The following is a 16,820-nucleotide window of genomic DNA, read 5'->3' on the forward strand; positions in this document are numbered from 1 at the left end:
CATGACCCACGGTTTAGTTGCGTCGCCAGCATGCTCGCACTCATCTTGGTGGCTAAGGGGTTGGAGGAACACAGAACTTGCCATCACTAGGCTTTTATTCCCACTTGGTCACCGAGATTGCCGGAGGGGGCTACAAGGTGCCATGTGAGTATTGCTATTATTGAAAATGAAAAAAAAAAACACATGTATTTGAAAATAGGATGGTGGAAGTTCCTCAGCTCGCTGTACTATAAGCTGCCGCCTTACCCAACGCCTGGCACACTTGGAACTGCATACACACCGCATTTGCCGCCCGCGGCGAGGTGCTCGTGAGCGTGAAGACCTGCAATGACGAAAATAATGTGACACACACACACAGACATGTACAAACACACAGTGCATAGTGTACGTTCTATGGCGGTGACGTCATGACTAGTCTGAGTAGCAAGCCTTTGCAATGTTAAAAATCTTTATAAAACCTTCTCTTCACGGTTAGGTAAACGCTACTATTCGTGATTTTCCGACATGGAAAACAACGAAGGGTAGACCTCACACTTGGTGAATTACGGTGACTTGTTTCACGAAAAGTCGCAAAATGTGAACGTGATACGTAACAGTTCGTTGCAAGCTGCCTGTTTGCTATACTGTAAAATGAGAAATGTTCGCGTGCATTTTAATTTCGCGAATTTCGCGAGCGCCAAGATTCGCGAAATTAAAATGCAGGCGAAATTTCTTATCTACACTATATGCATTGAACGCAAGAGGCAATTCGCGAAAATTTCTTGCCACGAAAAAGGCCGTCGGCTCCAATTCGCGAAAATTTCGTGCCGCGAATATAATTATCATGTTTTACAGTAGTTAAAGAAAGTTAGAATTCTATTGTGGAGATTGTTATTTGATGTTTCAAGGAAGTTCAGCAATATAATGTACACAATTGATATAGAACACTACATATAATTATGTTCATTACTTTTATATAGATGCAGAGATCTGTCCAAAACTATGAGATGACATGAACTATTGAGTGTGAGAATGGATGAATATCATTGTTAAAGGGTGTGTACAGTTCTGGTCGAGGTGAAGATTTAGCTTTTAACGTTTTGCGAGATATTCAAAAATCACTCTATGAGATGTCAAAGAGCATGCAGTTCTAAGGGGTATCAAAAGTTTATTCGATGAAAATTGGTTTTGATATGGCTGAGATATCCAAAAATAAGGTGAAACAAACAGATACTAATTAAGTTGTGGCATGTCGCCTTTTATTATTAGTACGTTTTTGGATATCTCAGCCATTTGAAAGCCAATTTTCATCCAACAAACGTTGAATCCTTCGGTAATTATATGCTCTTTCATATTTCATATGAGGCTTTTCATTATCTCACTTATGAATATTCAAAACACGAATCCCCACCTCAACCAGTACTGTACAGTCCCTTTAAACCATTATTCCTTGTAATATAAATGTAATGCAGTTTATTCTGATTCAGAATTCATTATAGTGTCAAATAAAGGAAATGTTGGCATGAATGCTGTAATACTTCCTTATTTCATACATAATATTGAAAAAAGATACACACAAAGGTTATAATTTGGAGGTTTTCAAAAGAATCTCATATAATGATTGAGACTTGTTATTTGCATTTAAAAGAGGATTTCAAGCATGAGAAAATGAAGTATAGTATGCTATACCTGCGCGACTTTCTTTTGTAGACATTTTTTAAAGGTATGTTTAATGCATTGTTGATGAAAAGGTTTACTTAAATGTGTCATACAACTGGCCTTAATTGCTTTTGTGGTAGGTCGGAAACTGAAGGCTACTCACGACAAACATGACAAAGGGTTTATTTAAGCATTTTCTGAAAAGCTATTTGTGTCTTACAAGGTGGATACATGATAAAGTGTAGGTAGTCTGTGTGGCCAATAAAACATGATCACCTTCACATAACTTTCAAAATCTGTTCGTTGTTCCTGCTTTGAAGGTCCACTGATGGTATCCATGTAAAACATTTACAAAGTATAAATATTTTCTATGTATAAACACTTTTTTTTTGTGCGTGGTATTGTGGCTTTAGAAACTCAAATGGCATGTTTTCTGTACCGGTATGTTTGTGTATGTTTGTGTGTGTTTGTGGTTGTGTGTGTGTGTGTGTGTGTGTGTGTGTGTGTGTGTGTGCACTATAACAGCATATGAAATAACACATTAAAAAAATCTAAACGAGCACGCAACTACTAGTTATAATGATACTGTATGGATTGTGATTGCGATAAGTGCCGTATGGGGGAGGGGGAGCACAGAGCATAAATTGATAGGCCTAGATCGATGTATCAATAATCAGCCCTTTCTGTATGGAATAAAAAGATACATGTTCTTGTACCATCATACCCCTTCCTTTGGAATGAATTGGTACATAACAGTACACATGTGGGCGGATGTAACTCACATAAGTGTGGAAATCTGTGTGTGGTGGGGGAAGGGGAAAGGGAGGGGACTGGTTGTCCGGGGGGCACTATGTCAACCCCTTTCTTGTGACCACATAATATTTGCAGCCTCTACCATGTCTACATGTATTAGGGTAAATTACACCTGTGGTCGGAGAGTGGTTAGGGATTCCGAGAGGGCGATTAGGCAACCCCTTTCCTGGCCAAATATCTTGTCAGCTTTTCTAATATCATTATGTGAACCTTTACCAGTCCACATGCGACATTTGGTAGATTAAACCCGTAAAGGGTGTTTTAGGGGTGGGGGTCGCAGGGGTCGGTTTGGCAACCCCTTTCCCGACCAGGTACTTTGTCAGTTTTTGTTTTATATTTTTCTTATGTACACACATACTACTTTCTTCTGACAAAGTTTGGTCCATGGGCTCCATGGAGTTTACCCGCCGTGGGGGGGGGGGGGGGGGGGGGTTGAGGCGGTCTGGCAGCCCGTTTCCCGACCAGGTATTTTGTCAGTTTTTATATTTTTATTATAACACCCATCCATAGGACTTTCTTTTAGACCAAGTTTGGTTCGTGGGCGCCATTGGGTAATCGCGCTGATAGTGACATGAAACAAAAATAAGTGATCGGTATCCGTTCATAGATAGGACGGCGTCGGTTGAAAAGGTTAACAAACTTCGTGAGACGATTATGAAAAATGAACCTCCTGAAACTTCATGCTTTTATCATAAAAAAAAACCTTCTTACCTTATGAGACCGTTTTTTTCTGATTTCATGATTATTACGGGGCCTCTGAAAGAGTTCTTGATCAATCAAACATTGTATCATGAAGGCATAATACTAGCTTTGGAGGTGTGTAGACAAAATCCTATGGTTCAGAATGGATATATATATAATATTATATGTAACATTCGTCAAACAGTATTCGCTCCTCGAGTTTGAATGACTTAACTATTAACTTAAAGCTAAATGCCAGTGAGATGTTAGATAATATTTCATTGCGGTTGTTTCATGCTGCTTGTTCGTATGGTTCCTCCCCAATCACTATTGTTGAAGACAACCCTGGCAGGTAATCACGGCAGTTAAGCTTTCAGAATTTTTCAAGTCATATAGATGCCACCATCTATATAGTCCACTTTTCAATCTGAGCTCTTATTGTTGCTATCAGTAGGGAAAGGTCAACGCTTTGATAACACCATCAGCCAAACAACAAAAACTAAAACTAAAAAACAACCAAAAAAAAAAACAAACAAAAAAACCCTGTTCCGGTCTGCCTAACTTTGACCTCGCATTGTGCTAACTATTGAGCCAGGTCTAGACATTGCGGCACGCTCCACCTGCCCACCGATGGCATTTCTCCCCTCCACCATTATTCCTTCTCTCTTCGTCCGTTTTGCAGGTTTTAATCAGTCAGCCACGTTTATTGTTTACAATTTTATTGGTTATGTTTACATGTGGATTGAGTGAATGCAGCAATATTAGTTGAACACATCGAGGAAAAATCAAACAATCCGTTTAGAAGTTATGACAATATTTACAAAAAAATAGTACACATTCCCTTGGCCTGTCACTGACATATGTTAAGGTTGATATTATTCTCTCTGCTCCATAAAAGAGGCAAGTCGATTGCTATTTTGTGATGCAAGAAAACTGAAGATATGTTAAATTTTCTTTATATTTTCTTTGACATCACAAACTATAGCAGTCTTCTCGTCCAGCGATGTTGGCTCTGAAACTGTAAAAATTTATAACTTTTGAACGAATCGTCCAATATCCCTCAAATTTTCACTGATGTGTTTTATAAATATTGTTGCATTCTCTCAATGTATAGGAAAGAGTGTACATGTATATGAAGGTGAACTTGTCCTTTAATCTCTTTTTTTCCCTCTTCGTCGTCGGTCTTCCTTCTATCCTCCTCCCCCTCTGGCGACTTTAAAGCTGTTCACATGCAGATTCAATCTGAAGAAACTTCATAGAATTTTCGGGACGAACTTCATAGCATTTTCGGGACGAGATTTTGTTCTGATAAAAGTAAACAGGAAATTCGTGTAATAGCTAGACACAGACACACACACACACACGCTCACACATACATACTCGTATCCAAACACGCGAACATGCACGCATGAACATAATACAAATTCTATATTACTTTACATCTCAGCATTGTTTCCTAAATATGGGTGTTACTGAATGTATTGAAACGGCTTTAATTCATTTCCTCCATCGTTTCCTACTTCACCTATCAAACTCTAAAACTACGTGTGTGTTGTGTCTTCATCATATCGAGTCAGTATCCACATGATCTGTAAGATACCGTTTGCTCGTGGTTACCTGAGCCAACCAAGTATCAAAAATATTAACATACACACAGGGATATGTCTGTTCTCTCCGGTGCTGTGTATGCATGTACGTCTAGTCAGAGGGAGGGCAGTGAAAAGGGGATAGTTTTTTTTCTCTCTCTCACCTAAGTTTTCAGTCGTTTTAATCAGTTGAAATAAGTTGATATCTTTTGTGTAGTAGGCCTAGTTTGCTGATTTTCTTCTTTGTATATATTTTCGATGGTGCTGTTATTACTGTCGTTGTTTTGTTTCGTTTTTGCAGTGACAGCCTACGGAGTCGGAACCAAGAAAAATAATGATCGATGCGAGAATCCCTCCAGAGAGCATTCTTATACCCTTCAAATGACTCAACCAGTTATGTTCGTTGTAATGATCATGAAGTTAACAATGAATACTTACAAACATGCTCTTATGCATCTCTCAACGAGTATAGCTCAGTCTTTGTGAAACAGTAGGGTATCATTGTGTTACTGATTGCACGCATACTTTCTACAGTGATGAAAGTTAGTAATGCTAGAATCCGGGGACCTATGGATATTATTTATATACCCTAAGTAATACTCAAATATGTACCTAGGGTAATACTCAAATATGTGTCGTGTCAATCCCCGTCCTCTTACGAGGAATTCTTCGACGGGGCAGTGGCCCGGCAAGGCCGGTACACAGGCTGTTGTTAACCCGTTCTGCTGCTGGTTAGTCTTATTCAACTTCACTCAAATATTGCTGTCACGGTCGCCAGGAGTGCCTATTGCCCTTAAAGGGCGTATTTTGTGGCTCAAAATCAAAGGAGCGGATAGACGCAGCAATTTCGATCACGTATGAAAACAGTTTGCCACGATGTGATTCTTTGTCTCATAATTTGTGTATAGTGTGTTGTCCCTGATATGCCTCTTGCAGAGATAGCCACCTCTCTCTCTCTCTCTCTCTCTCTCTTTCTCTCTCCCCTCTCTCTCTCTCTCAGAAACAAAGTGAGTAATTATCACATAAAAAGGCACCATTTTACAGTTACATCGGAGGTATTTGGCGAAGAGGATCAAGTCCCAATTCCATGCACTCCTACATATTATTACACTCACACACACATGAACACACACATATTTAGTCGTAGGTACTCCTTTCCAGTACTGACTTGTAGCCGTTAAGTGCATTGTACTTCCACTTTTTTTACACGGTTTTGTTGTATTTCAAAAAAAAAAAAAAAACTGCATTACGTATAATGCTTCCTTCCAGCATGACTTCAACAACACGGATAGCTCAATGGTTTGCATCATCCCCTCGTGAAACCTTGAAGAACAGTGTTACGCGAAAGCGATTTGAGGAAACAAATTAGAGTATGTGTAATGGAGGGAGAGATAACTATTAAAAAGGACTTTAAGAGTTTAATGTTTGTTTGTCTTTAACGCTTTAGATTTGGAAAACGCGAAAATGCATGTGTTGAGTATGGCTGTATAATAATTCTTAGCTGTCACGTGTTGTGAGTCATATATCCAATAGAAATACCAGTTATAAACGAGAATGTGTTTCTTCAGTAAATGCTTGTTCGCTTCTGTTTTGTCCTTAACAGTTGTATCACGGATGTGAAAGCACTGTTCTCGGCCTCTTGGTCATGCATGATTTGATACGTTGTATGTTAAAGTAATTTTCTCTCTCCATATCATTTTCCTTATTTTGTGCAGGCAAATCCGTGACCAGCCACAATTGAGCTCTATTGGACCATCTGATCTTGCCAACTTTAAAGGACTTACCAACTTGTAAGTTATACTTCCCACTCTTTGGTACCAGGGATACCTATAACATTTTGTGTATTCAGTGAAAGCAAAAATACCAGGAGAACTCATCAATAAAGTCTTAGGAAAATCGGACAATCCTTGCAATATGTATGAATATGTATAAATATGTATAAATATGTATGTAAGCCTATATGTATGTATGGGAAAGAGGTAATTAGTCAAGTACTCATGCACTATGGTAGAAAATGAAAATATGAGAAATTGTTTTAATATTTTCTTTACATCAGTCCACTACTGTGACGTCGCGAACTGTTGTAGCCTTCTAATCCAGCAATGGCTTCACGGAAACGTAAAAAAGAAAATCATAACTTTTGAATGAGTGGAACTACTGTGTTCTACTGATATTGCTATATTACATGTATTTACTGAATCCACGTGCATAAAGTAAATACCCCTTGACGTTCAATGCAGTTTTCCAGTGAAACAAAGAAAGAAAGGGATAAATGGCGTAAAGATAATTGGTTAAACAGAGAGGAGAAAAGTGACAAAATGGTAGTGTCTTTGTGTCTTTTTAATCGCGTGTGTGTGTGTGTGTGTGTGTGTGTGTGTGTGTTTGTGTGATGGAGTGTATGCAAGGAACAAGGGTCTCCCTCGTCTATCTTCTCTCTGTTTGTCAGAGGATTATTGTCAGGATCGGGATCATCCGTTGACCCTTTTTACACATACGATTCAGGGACGAGTTACGAGACATCTTCCCGTCTAGCAAAAGGTGACTTCATAGGTTCATGAAATAAAGAGTTACGGCATCATCTACATGTTCAGAGATGCCACATTTATCAATGTTCTCAGGCCGAGGAAGAGTTGAACGTTCGTGAGTGTCTTACCGCATTGCTGTGGGTAGATCACTGTCTCACATGGATATTGTGCACTGCTTTTCAATCAAGTGTTTTTCCCGTTTTTTAAAGATGTGGGTAGAAAATTTATTAGCTTTCTGTGAAAGCAGTTAACGTACCATAGCAAAGTCACGTCAGCTTTATTTCCGTTTTAATGAGATGGTTTTAATGAGATGGCTCGGACCTGAAGTAACATGACGTTCTACGTACGTGCTTGCTCGTCAACTAGTGATTAGAAACAATGCACTTCGTAGAGCTGGAACCTCGGCAGCGGTAATGCCGCATTCGAATTGACAAGTCTTAGGAAGTGCAGGGTAGAACGAGACAATATTGCAATACAATGTACTATTATAGATAAGTAAAAAAAAGAAACGGTACAAGGTTTCCAGACTTATCTAGCCACCAGTTTTTTTATAAAGTTTAGGTCAAGGATTTTCGAACAATGTGTGCTCTGAGAAAGATGGATATGCGTCGTTTTGACACAATATCATTCTCATTCAAGAGACATCATAGTATGGTTCGTCGGTGTAACAATGATATTCGAAGACAATCAATAAAAGTTGAGTGTTGCATGCTGAGTAAACAATTAATGATATAATACCATTTCCCTTTTCATTTTTCTAAATTCCAGAGACATCCAACGAACTAATCTAAGTGCCCTTAACGATGAAAGTTTCAGCAAACTAAAAAAACTACGGATCCTGTGAGTATCACCCTTTGTCTTCTGCAATCTACGGAAATAATCACATCGTTCGAGCAATTCATTTAGTAGAATCATGTTTGTGTGGAGGTCACTGTTAGCAACTGTGTTACAATATTGATCATTGATAATGCATAAATAGTTTGCACAAATTTAGGTGTCATTGACGATGAAGTTTCAGCACACTCCAACTACTAACCATTAGAGTATCTCCCTTTGTCTTCTTGTGTCCACGGGAACATGACATTCGAACGATGAATTTAGTATGCATCATGTATGTATGGAGGTGACTGTTAGCAATCGTGTTGCAATATTTGATTATTTAATTTGTAATGTACAGTTTTTATGATACTATTTATCAATCAGGTCCATTTAGTGGCGGATCCAGAGGGGCGCCCCTCTTTGTTTGTTTTTTTAAACAAAGGAAAGAAAAAGAAAAAATGCGCTCCCCTTTAATTTTGTAAGGCGCCTCCCCTTTACGGAATTCCTGAATCCGCCCCTGCATAAGGTTAGAAGCTTGTTGATTTACAAACATTTTGATGAGGAGGAGGAAGAAGAGATTTATATATGCTACTGAAAGTATGGCCGGAATTCGTGAAGATTTTATTTGAAGGTGAAGGTTTATTCTCGTCCATGGATTTTGCAATTTTTTAATGTCTCAATGCTAGACACATATCGCGTACGACAACCGACATCTAGTAAGGAAGGCATTTTGTCACACGTTTTGATAAGCAAAATAAGATTCCGTTCACGGATATGGATATTCAAACTTAAAGGGATGGTTTAGTATTGGTGAAGATGAGGATTAGGCTTTTAACTTTTGTGAGATACCAAGAAACCACTTATGGAATAATACAGAGTATACCATTCCAAGAGGAATTCTAAGTTTATTAAATGAAAATCGGTTTCAGAATGGCTGAAATTTCCAAAAACAAAGTAAAATAAAGCGAGACTAATAAAAGGTGGGTCCCACCTTTTATTAGGATTGCTCTGTTTTGGATATCCCAGCCATTTCAAAACCAATTTTCATCAAATCAACGTTGAATCCCTCTTGGAATTACATGCTCTTTCATATTGCATAAGATGTCTCTCATTATCTCACAAAAAAAAACCAAAAAAAATCCGTTACGAATGCCACGATTGGCCATTCGAAGCTAATCGTCGTCATTCGGTTTACTTCTCTAAAATTTTGCGTGCTGATATGATTGGATGCATGTCACGAACCCAACACTTACGAGTCATACAGCTCAAGTCATACAGTCCATGAGTCTTACAGCCCACGAGCCAAATACAATGAGCTATCCCCACGAACTTATGAGCATGTTGTTGGGCAAAATCGGCCCATGAGCTATACGGCCCATCAGCCCTACACTAGACAAATAAGATCCATTAGTCCGACACTAGGCAAACAAGGCCCACGAGTCCAACCTAGGCAAAAAAGGGGGGCCCATAGACCGACATTACACCGGAGGAAGTTGTTGTTGTTGTTGTTGAGTTTTTTGGCGCTTCTCAGTCAAACATGACTATATTTACGCCACTCTATACTGTACCTGCTCGTTTGTTCTGGTTGTGGCCTGGGCTTTCGTTGTTGGTTTATTTTTCTTTCTTTTTTTAAATTAGCTTTTGTGCAATTACTGGGCTGAGGGGAGAATGGGTTGGGTTGTCGAGACTGGTTCGTAATCGTACGTGTGTGTCACGTCGTCACTATGCTGGTTGATGTCGTTTGATGGCGCTCTCTCGCGTAGTCTTTTTTGTCGGTGTCCTCGCGCTCCCCGGCTAGTTTGTCTTGCGCTGTTATAAATGACTTTTAGTGGTTGCTTGGAGCGATTTGGTGCCTATATCACAGATTTTGGTTTGGAAGCGTACACACCGGGCACAACTCTCATCTAAATTAAACTTTTCTATTCTAATTTTCTAATTTTCTAATTCCAATCTAGATTATACATTGAACAGAAATTAAACTGCAAACATTCCGAAATATATAAATATCGTTCACCTTATATACGATGAACAATAATAGTACATACCAATTTTACCCTTATGATTATACATATCATTCAATAAACAAATAAAACTAGAATAGCAATATAAAAACCATAAAATCCAATATTTACCAGTGCATTTATCAAAACCAATAATATGCTCTTGTTGATGATGATTCAATATATTGCTTATATATACTAAGATTTGTTAATCCAAGATAATTTTGTAACTGATTTCTATATTCTTTATGACTTGGACATTCTAAAAGAAAAATTTGCACTGTTTCTAATGTACCGCACTGGGAGCATTTACCATCAATATGTTTGCCTAATTTGAACAAAGTTTCATTCAGTAAACAACTTCCTACTTTATGACATATATTTTCATAACGCCTGCAATACAGATTGATTTTGCATGTGAGCTTTATGTTTGGCTGTATTTGAAATAAAAATCGACCTCTTTGAGAGTTTTTCCATTGTATTTGCCATTCTTTCATATAATAATTGAATATGATAACATTTATCTCACTTCGCTACTACTACTGCTACTGCTACTGAGAACTTCTTTTTTTTAGCATTTTTGAACGCGATTTTTGCCCATGTGTCGACCTTGTTATTCCCTCTGATATCACAATGGAAGGGGGTCCATTCAAAATTGACTTGAATTTGTTGTTTTGTTAGTGCATACAGTTTCTGTCTTATCTCAGTGGTAAAAGGGGATGTATTTAAATCTTTCAAATCACACAGAACGCTCAAAGAATCATACAAAAATAACTGAGTCAGTTATTTTGTTCTCTTCAATCCAATCTAATGCTAATATAGCTAATTGTTCAGCTCGGAATATTGAAATTGATGAGGTTTTATGTGCGATTCTAACTTCGTGTTTTGGTATGTATACTGCTGCGCTGGTGTTCTGGTATAGGTCTTTTGATCCATCTGTATATTTATGGGTGTTTTTGTTCCATTTTTCGTGGATAATGTTGAGCGCTAGATTCGTCAAGGCTGCGGTTTGGGTGTGTTTCTTTTCTATTTCGTCGTGGAGGTCGGTAAATACTGAAGGGGGAGGTATAAGCCACAGTGGTATATTTGCATGGGTTGACGTGCGACTTCCAGTTTCCCGAGTGAGACGAATGACTCTTTTGATGAAAGGAAGTTCATCTTTGAAATCTTAAAGTTCGTACATTGCCAGCCTCTGACTGGGTGACTTACTGGGTAGCGGGAGGAACTTCCCGCTACGCCCTTGAAAAATCAGGAAAATTGCTTAGGACGTCGGGCAAACTTCGTTGTTTTCGAAACAAAAAATCCCTTACATACTACGTCCGCGCCACGTCCCTGCTACGTTCCTGTTGCGTTGATGGCGTTCCCACTGAGTTTATTGTGCGCACAGACGCGGTTGCTGCGGTGTCGAAACGGTTCCCGCTACGTCCTTGCTACGTCTGAGCAGATTGCAACTCGTGGTTCCGTGTTCTTTGAAAATAGTACACACAACAGTCTGCAAGCAGCTTTTTAATGGCGCATATATATATATTTGTATACAAGGTTATATTGCTTGGAAGCAGCGAGAACTCCATGGACGTAGCACGGTGTAAAGGGGTCATTATGTCGGACTCATGGGCCTTATTTGACTAGTGTCAAGCTGGTAGGCTTTTTTTGTGTATTGTCGAGCTCACTGGCTGTATCACTCGTGGGCTTTATGACTCATTGACCTTCTTTTAATATCGAGCTCATGGGTCGTGTGACTCGTGGGTTTCGGGCTCGTGGGATGACCCCATATGATTTGGTGCTTTCGGGTGTAATATGGTGACTATTAGTCAATTTCAAGCGACATGATCGGTCACGGTCTGGTCTCCCGTTTAGAAACGATCCAATAGGATTTTCCCGATATTGACCCAACGATTGGTACCGATCTGACACGATCATTGCGATCGGGATACCCGATCTGGTACGTGAAGGTACTTTGCGATGCGCTCTAATAAACCATCACGAATTCATTCATTCATTCATTCATTCATTCATTCATTTTCATTCTTCTTTTTCCAACAAAACATAACACATAACTAGAGATTGTAATTTGTCAACACTGACAAATAAGGTGATCCGATCTGTTTGGAAATCAATCTTTCGAGTCCTGATCGCAATAGGCATGACCATACAGGTTCAATCTGTGTTTAGAGACATTGTGATGTTTGGATTCTCATTTAGAAAAAGGAGTCAGATCTGCCATCTTTGGTACCAAATTCCGTATACACTATAACGAAGATACATAATGAAGTATATTTGACTTTTGACCCACCTTTGCACTCCCAAGATGGCATCGGAGGAAAAAGTGGTTATTTTGTAAAATGATTCTTGCGACATCGTCTATACGTGTGCAAACTATGGGAAAGATAGGACATGTACTCAACAAAAAAAAAGGATGAAACATTTATGACCTTTGACCCTAATTTACATACCGAAGATGGTGTCCGATCAAGTAGTTGTTATTTTATGAAATAATGTACGTGACATGAACTAAACATGGGCGAAAAATGGGGGTGATAGGGGCTGTTTTTTCTTGAGTAATTGCAAAGAAAGTTGCAGAAAGAAAGAAATATCTCAATACATCGAAGAAAAGAAGTTTTTTAACGTGATCCCGACATCGTATGATAAAACGAAGGGCACATAACGATAGCGCAAAGTCTCAGCTACAACATATTAAAATCTGGGAGAAATTCACCGAAGGGTAAGTGAGCTAGTGCTCGATAAAGACAATCATGTCAATTTTCACATCTAGAAAAATTCCCTCCCACAGAGATAACACGTCATAACAAAGATACAGACCGAAGTACATATGTGACCCGCTACAACAAAATGATCCTAAAGTCGGGCGAGGTCGATTATTTGAAAATTGCATGATATAATCCCGTAATCTTTCTGCTTTAAATTGATATATAACACATTTTATAAAAATAATTGGCTGCGGAGATATCGATGTTTAAAAGAGAGCATGCCGAGACGTCTGGAAAATCACTGTTTCGAGAAAAGCGCCCTAAAAGTCTTCCTTTCGACGCACTCGCGATCAAGGGACACGCAAGTCAGTTTTCACCTCTGGACAATAGAAGGTAAGCCCTAGAAACCCCGAAGAGTTCATTCAAGCACATCAGCGTCGGCGGTCTCCTCACCAACCAATCAGTGACCACGATGTGAGAAGCGGCTGAGCATAGCGCACCCCGCCCGCACGCACCAGTCGACTGGGCAGTGTGCGAGCTTCACGCTTCGGTTAGCACCAAGCAGCAAGCTGACCAATGAGATCACTCTGGTCGTTGTTAGGGGCGGAGCCTATCTGTGGCGCTCAATCCAAATTTTCGAACCAGTTTCTGCTTCGTTGAAACGCCAAAAAACATGGCTCAGCAAAACGCTATTCTTTAATCTTTCCTTTGATCATTTTGCTTCAAAATTTCGACAGATGATAGAAGACATGTTAGACTCCAATAATATATCAAAATCAGAAAATCGTAAGTTTTGACCAATTTTAATGCTCTGACTTCAAACTCGATGTTCGCGGCTTCGACCTTGCGCGCCTTTAGGACCTTTTTGTTGTAGCGGGTCACATATGAACTTACAACATGTTAAAATCCGGGAGAAATTCACAGAAGGATAAGTGGGCAAGTGCTCGATAAAGATAGTCATGTCAATTTTCATTTCCAGAAAAACTGCACTCCCTTAGAGATAACACGTAAACTGGTCAAATTTGACAAGATTACTTCCAATCCATTTTCACGAGGTGATGACGTCATCCAATCAAAATTATGTTAGCACATGTATGAAAGAGCATTTAATAAGTTACAACATACTGAAATCTGGGTGAAAATCGGCAAAGGATTAGTGAGATACGCTCGAGTGACCTTGAAATTTGATGAGGTCATTTTGAAAATTTACTTTTTATACTTTATTAAGAAATTTGATATCTTTTAATCATTTTGCCAGCATCGCCAACCAATGAAATGACATGTACAACTCAACAGCGTTCAGAATATGTAAAGAAAATGGAAGGTCACCGTCCATCCTGACGAGTTAAATCGAATTTAAAATTGGCGGTTTTTTTGCATAGTTGCACTGTATATCGCCATTGACGCGCGCGCGGAATTTCATCTTTGACGGGCCCGTATGACGTCATATTAAGTCGGATTGACTTGAAACTTGGTAGAATTATTCCTTGACATTTCAAACATCTGATCCGTGTGAAAAAACGGGAAATTTCTATTGCGTATGAGCTGTGCGTGCGTATATGCGCGCGCGCGTACGCGTCCGTCCAATTTTTTCAATTTTTCAAAAAATGCTCCAAATGGTCTGAAACGTGTGCAAAAATATTTTGAGCTCGATTGGAGCATAAAAATATTTCAACTTGCGCGTACGCGCACGTTTTAAGGGTATATATGAATTTTGAGAACATGAATAGAAGCAGCCTGACTTGAACTATATGTGACGTAAATTTCATTGAAAAATTCCATTCCATTAATGAGATATGAATGAGAATGTGTTTTCATATAATGACGTCATAGTGACGATTTTATTAGATCTGTCGTCTTTGGGATATGATACATATATGGTATAATTTTGAAATTGATAGGAAGAGGACTTTCCGAGCTAACCGCTGCACAACTTTTGAGGAGAAATAAGAAGAAAAGAAGAAGAAGAAGAAAGAATCCGTACAGAAACAGAAGGTGATCCGAGAGGATACTCGGATCACCTAAAAAGAAGAAGAAACAATCCGTACAAAAACAGAAGGTTATCCGAGAGGATACTCGGATCACCGAAAAAGAATCAGTACAGATACAGAAGGTGATCCGAGAGGATACTCGGATCACCTAATTACTTATTTACAAACACTTATCACAGATGTTATTTACGACAGAACAGAACAAAACAGGAGAAACACAAAATCATGACACGACTTGACAGAATAGATGAAAAGAATGGAAGGAGAGAAAGGAAAAAAGAGAATGCCTACACGCTGAACAAGGGAAATGGAACAGGAGGTGATTGAGGATGTGCTTCATAGAGCTGGAACTGCACGCAGCTGTGCAAAGATTGTGATGGCTACTTCATTACGTAATAATGAATTCCGTGATCGATTGATTTATGGATGGATGATGAACCCTGAGGTTGATGAGATCTAACTAATAAAGAAAAAAATATCAGAGAGGATTTAATTAATGCTCTGTTGAGATATACGGTACCTTTTAAGATCTGGATCGAGAGCGACCACCACTTGAGCTATGATTGGATTCTGATGGGATATAATCAATGCCCGACTGACCGTGGACTTAACTGTTTCCTTAAATTTTCCTTACAATCCACAACAATTAATGATGGCAAGGGTTGGCAAGTTGTGGATAATGGGAATGTGACATTTGCAGTATTGCTATATCATGATACTCTTACATTATCACCAGCGGTGAAGAAGGCGAGCAGCAGCCTTATCAGCAACAACCTCATATAGTCCTTCTTCTAACCTGCAGAAATTGACAGATTAATTCCAACTTCGACCCTCCTCAAAACACACAAACACACACACACACACCACACCACACCACCACCACCACCAAATACATTACATCAGATCATTACCCCTCTCTTCCAGAATATGGCATGCAAAAAAGTGCCTGCGCCTTCCTCTAAAATATATACAAAATATGATGAAATAAGATCTTAAAAGGAGAATATTTCTTTGATTGTTAACATTATATGATTGATATCCCCCTAATATAAGGAAGTTGCCAGAATGGACATTAAAAGCAGCATTGATTCTGTTCTTAGTTTCATATTCGCAGTGTATCATATGCCTTCTTCTTTCAAAACGTCTATCTCATTTGGGTCGAAGGGTATTGAAAGTTAGGTTTGGTTCGGTTTGATTTATTTTTTACTTCTGCATTTCAACAGAAACATGATCATACCTTGCATGATAATTGAATAACAAAGCATACATTATATACATTACTGCTATACACACAGCAGAAAAGCAACTTCTCCTAATAATCAAGTAATGTAACTTTTTTACGAAAATAAGAATGATCTGTTGCGTCACGTACGAGTGAGCACACATAAATGACCAAATGGTTACTTTTCAAAAGTCACCAAAGTGCTTTGTGGAGGTCTGTGAAACATTTTGCTTCGGGTTAGTGTTTTAGTGGTGTTGTGCCACCCCTTTGTGTAATATTAGGAGGATTTTTTTTTTTGGGGGGGGGGGGGGTTGTTGCTTCATTTCTAATGTGTGTTCACTCAATTAAGATACAACCACTCCCTTTCACGAAATAATGAACAATTTAATCATATATGCCTCACAAATAATGCTCATAACATGACCATACAATCGTGCAATATATCATCTAGAAATAGTAATCTAAAGACACCTCGGGAAAAACAAAATATGATTAAACTGAGGGCAAATGTGCGAAAAATAAGCGGAAGGGAAGTGCAAAGGTTGATCCCGATCACCACGATTAAGAAGCACAATTAGATGGGATCCGCTGCGTTTTGTTGATGCAATAGCCGACCGTCTAAAATTTTTCTACGAGTAACGCGATTGCCACGATTGACCTCAAGATCCGGTACGACCTGATAAGATTACCAAGGCTGTTCTATGATTAAGACCACGATTTCAATTGTGGTGCCAATCGTGATGGTGGTACGCAGCATTACCGTAAAAGCTCGAGTACAACATAGGCGGCATTTTAGGACGAAAAGAAAAATCAAAGGTGACAGTGCAATAAAGCGGG

General features: G+C 39.0%; 1 protein-coding gene across 1 annotated transcript in view; it reads left to right on the forward strand.

The window, feature by feature from the left end:
• Positions 1-16,820, forward strand: part of LOC139708053 (BDNF/NT-3 growth factors receptor-like) — a 224,244-nt gene that overhangs the window by 124,242 nt on the left and 83,182 nt on the right. Inside the window, exons 2-3 of the mRNA XM_071620037.1 lie at positions 6,434-6,508; positions 8,012-8,083. Coding sequence (XP_071476138.1) covers positions 6,434-6,508; positions 8,012-8,083 — 147 coding nt within the window. The remainder of the gene's footprint in view (positions 1-6,433; positions 6,509-8,011; positions 8,084-16,820) is intronic.

This window comes from Diadema antillarum, unplaced genomic scaffold (assembly GCF_040938485.1).
Source record: "Diadema antillarum isolate AM-2024a unplaced genomic scaffold, OU_Dant_1.0 seq00001296_RagTag, whole genome shotgun sequence".
Classification (NCBI taxonomy): Eukaryota; Metazoa; Echinodermata; class Echinoidea; order Diadematoida; family Diadematidae; genus Diadema; species Diadema antillarum.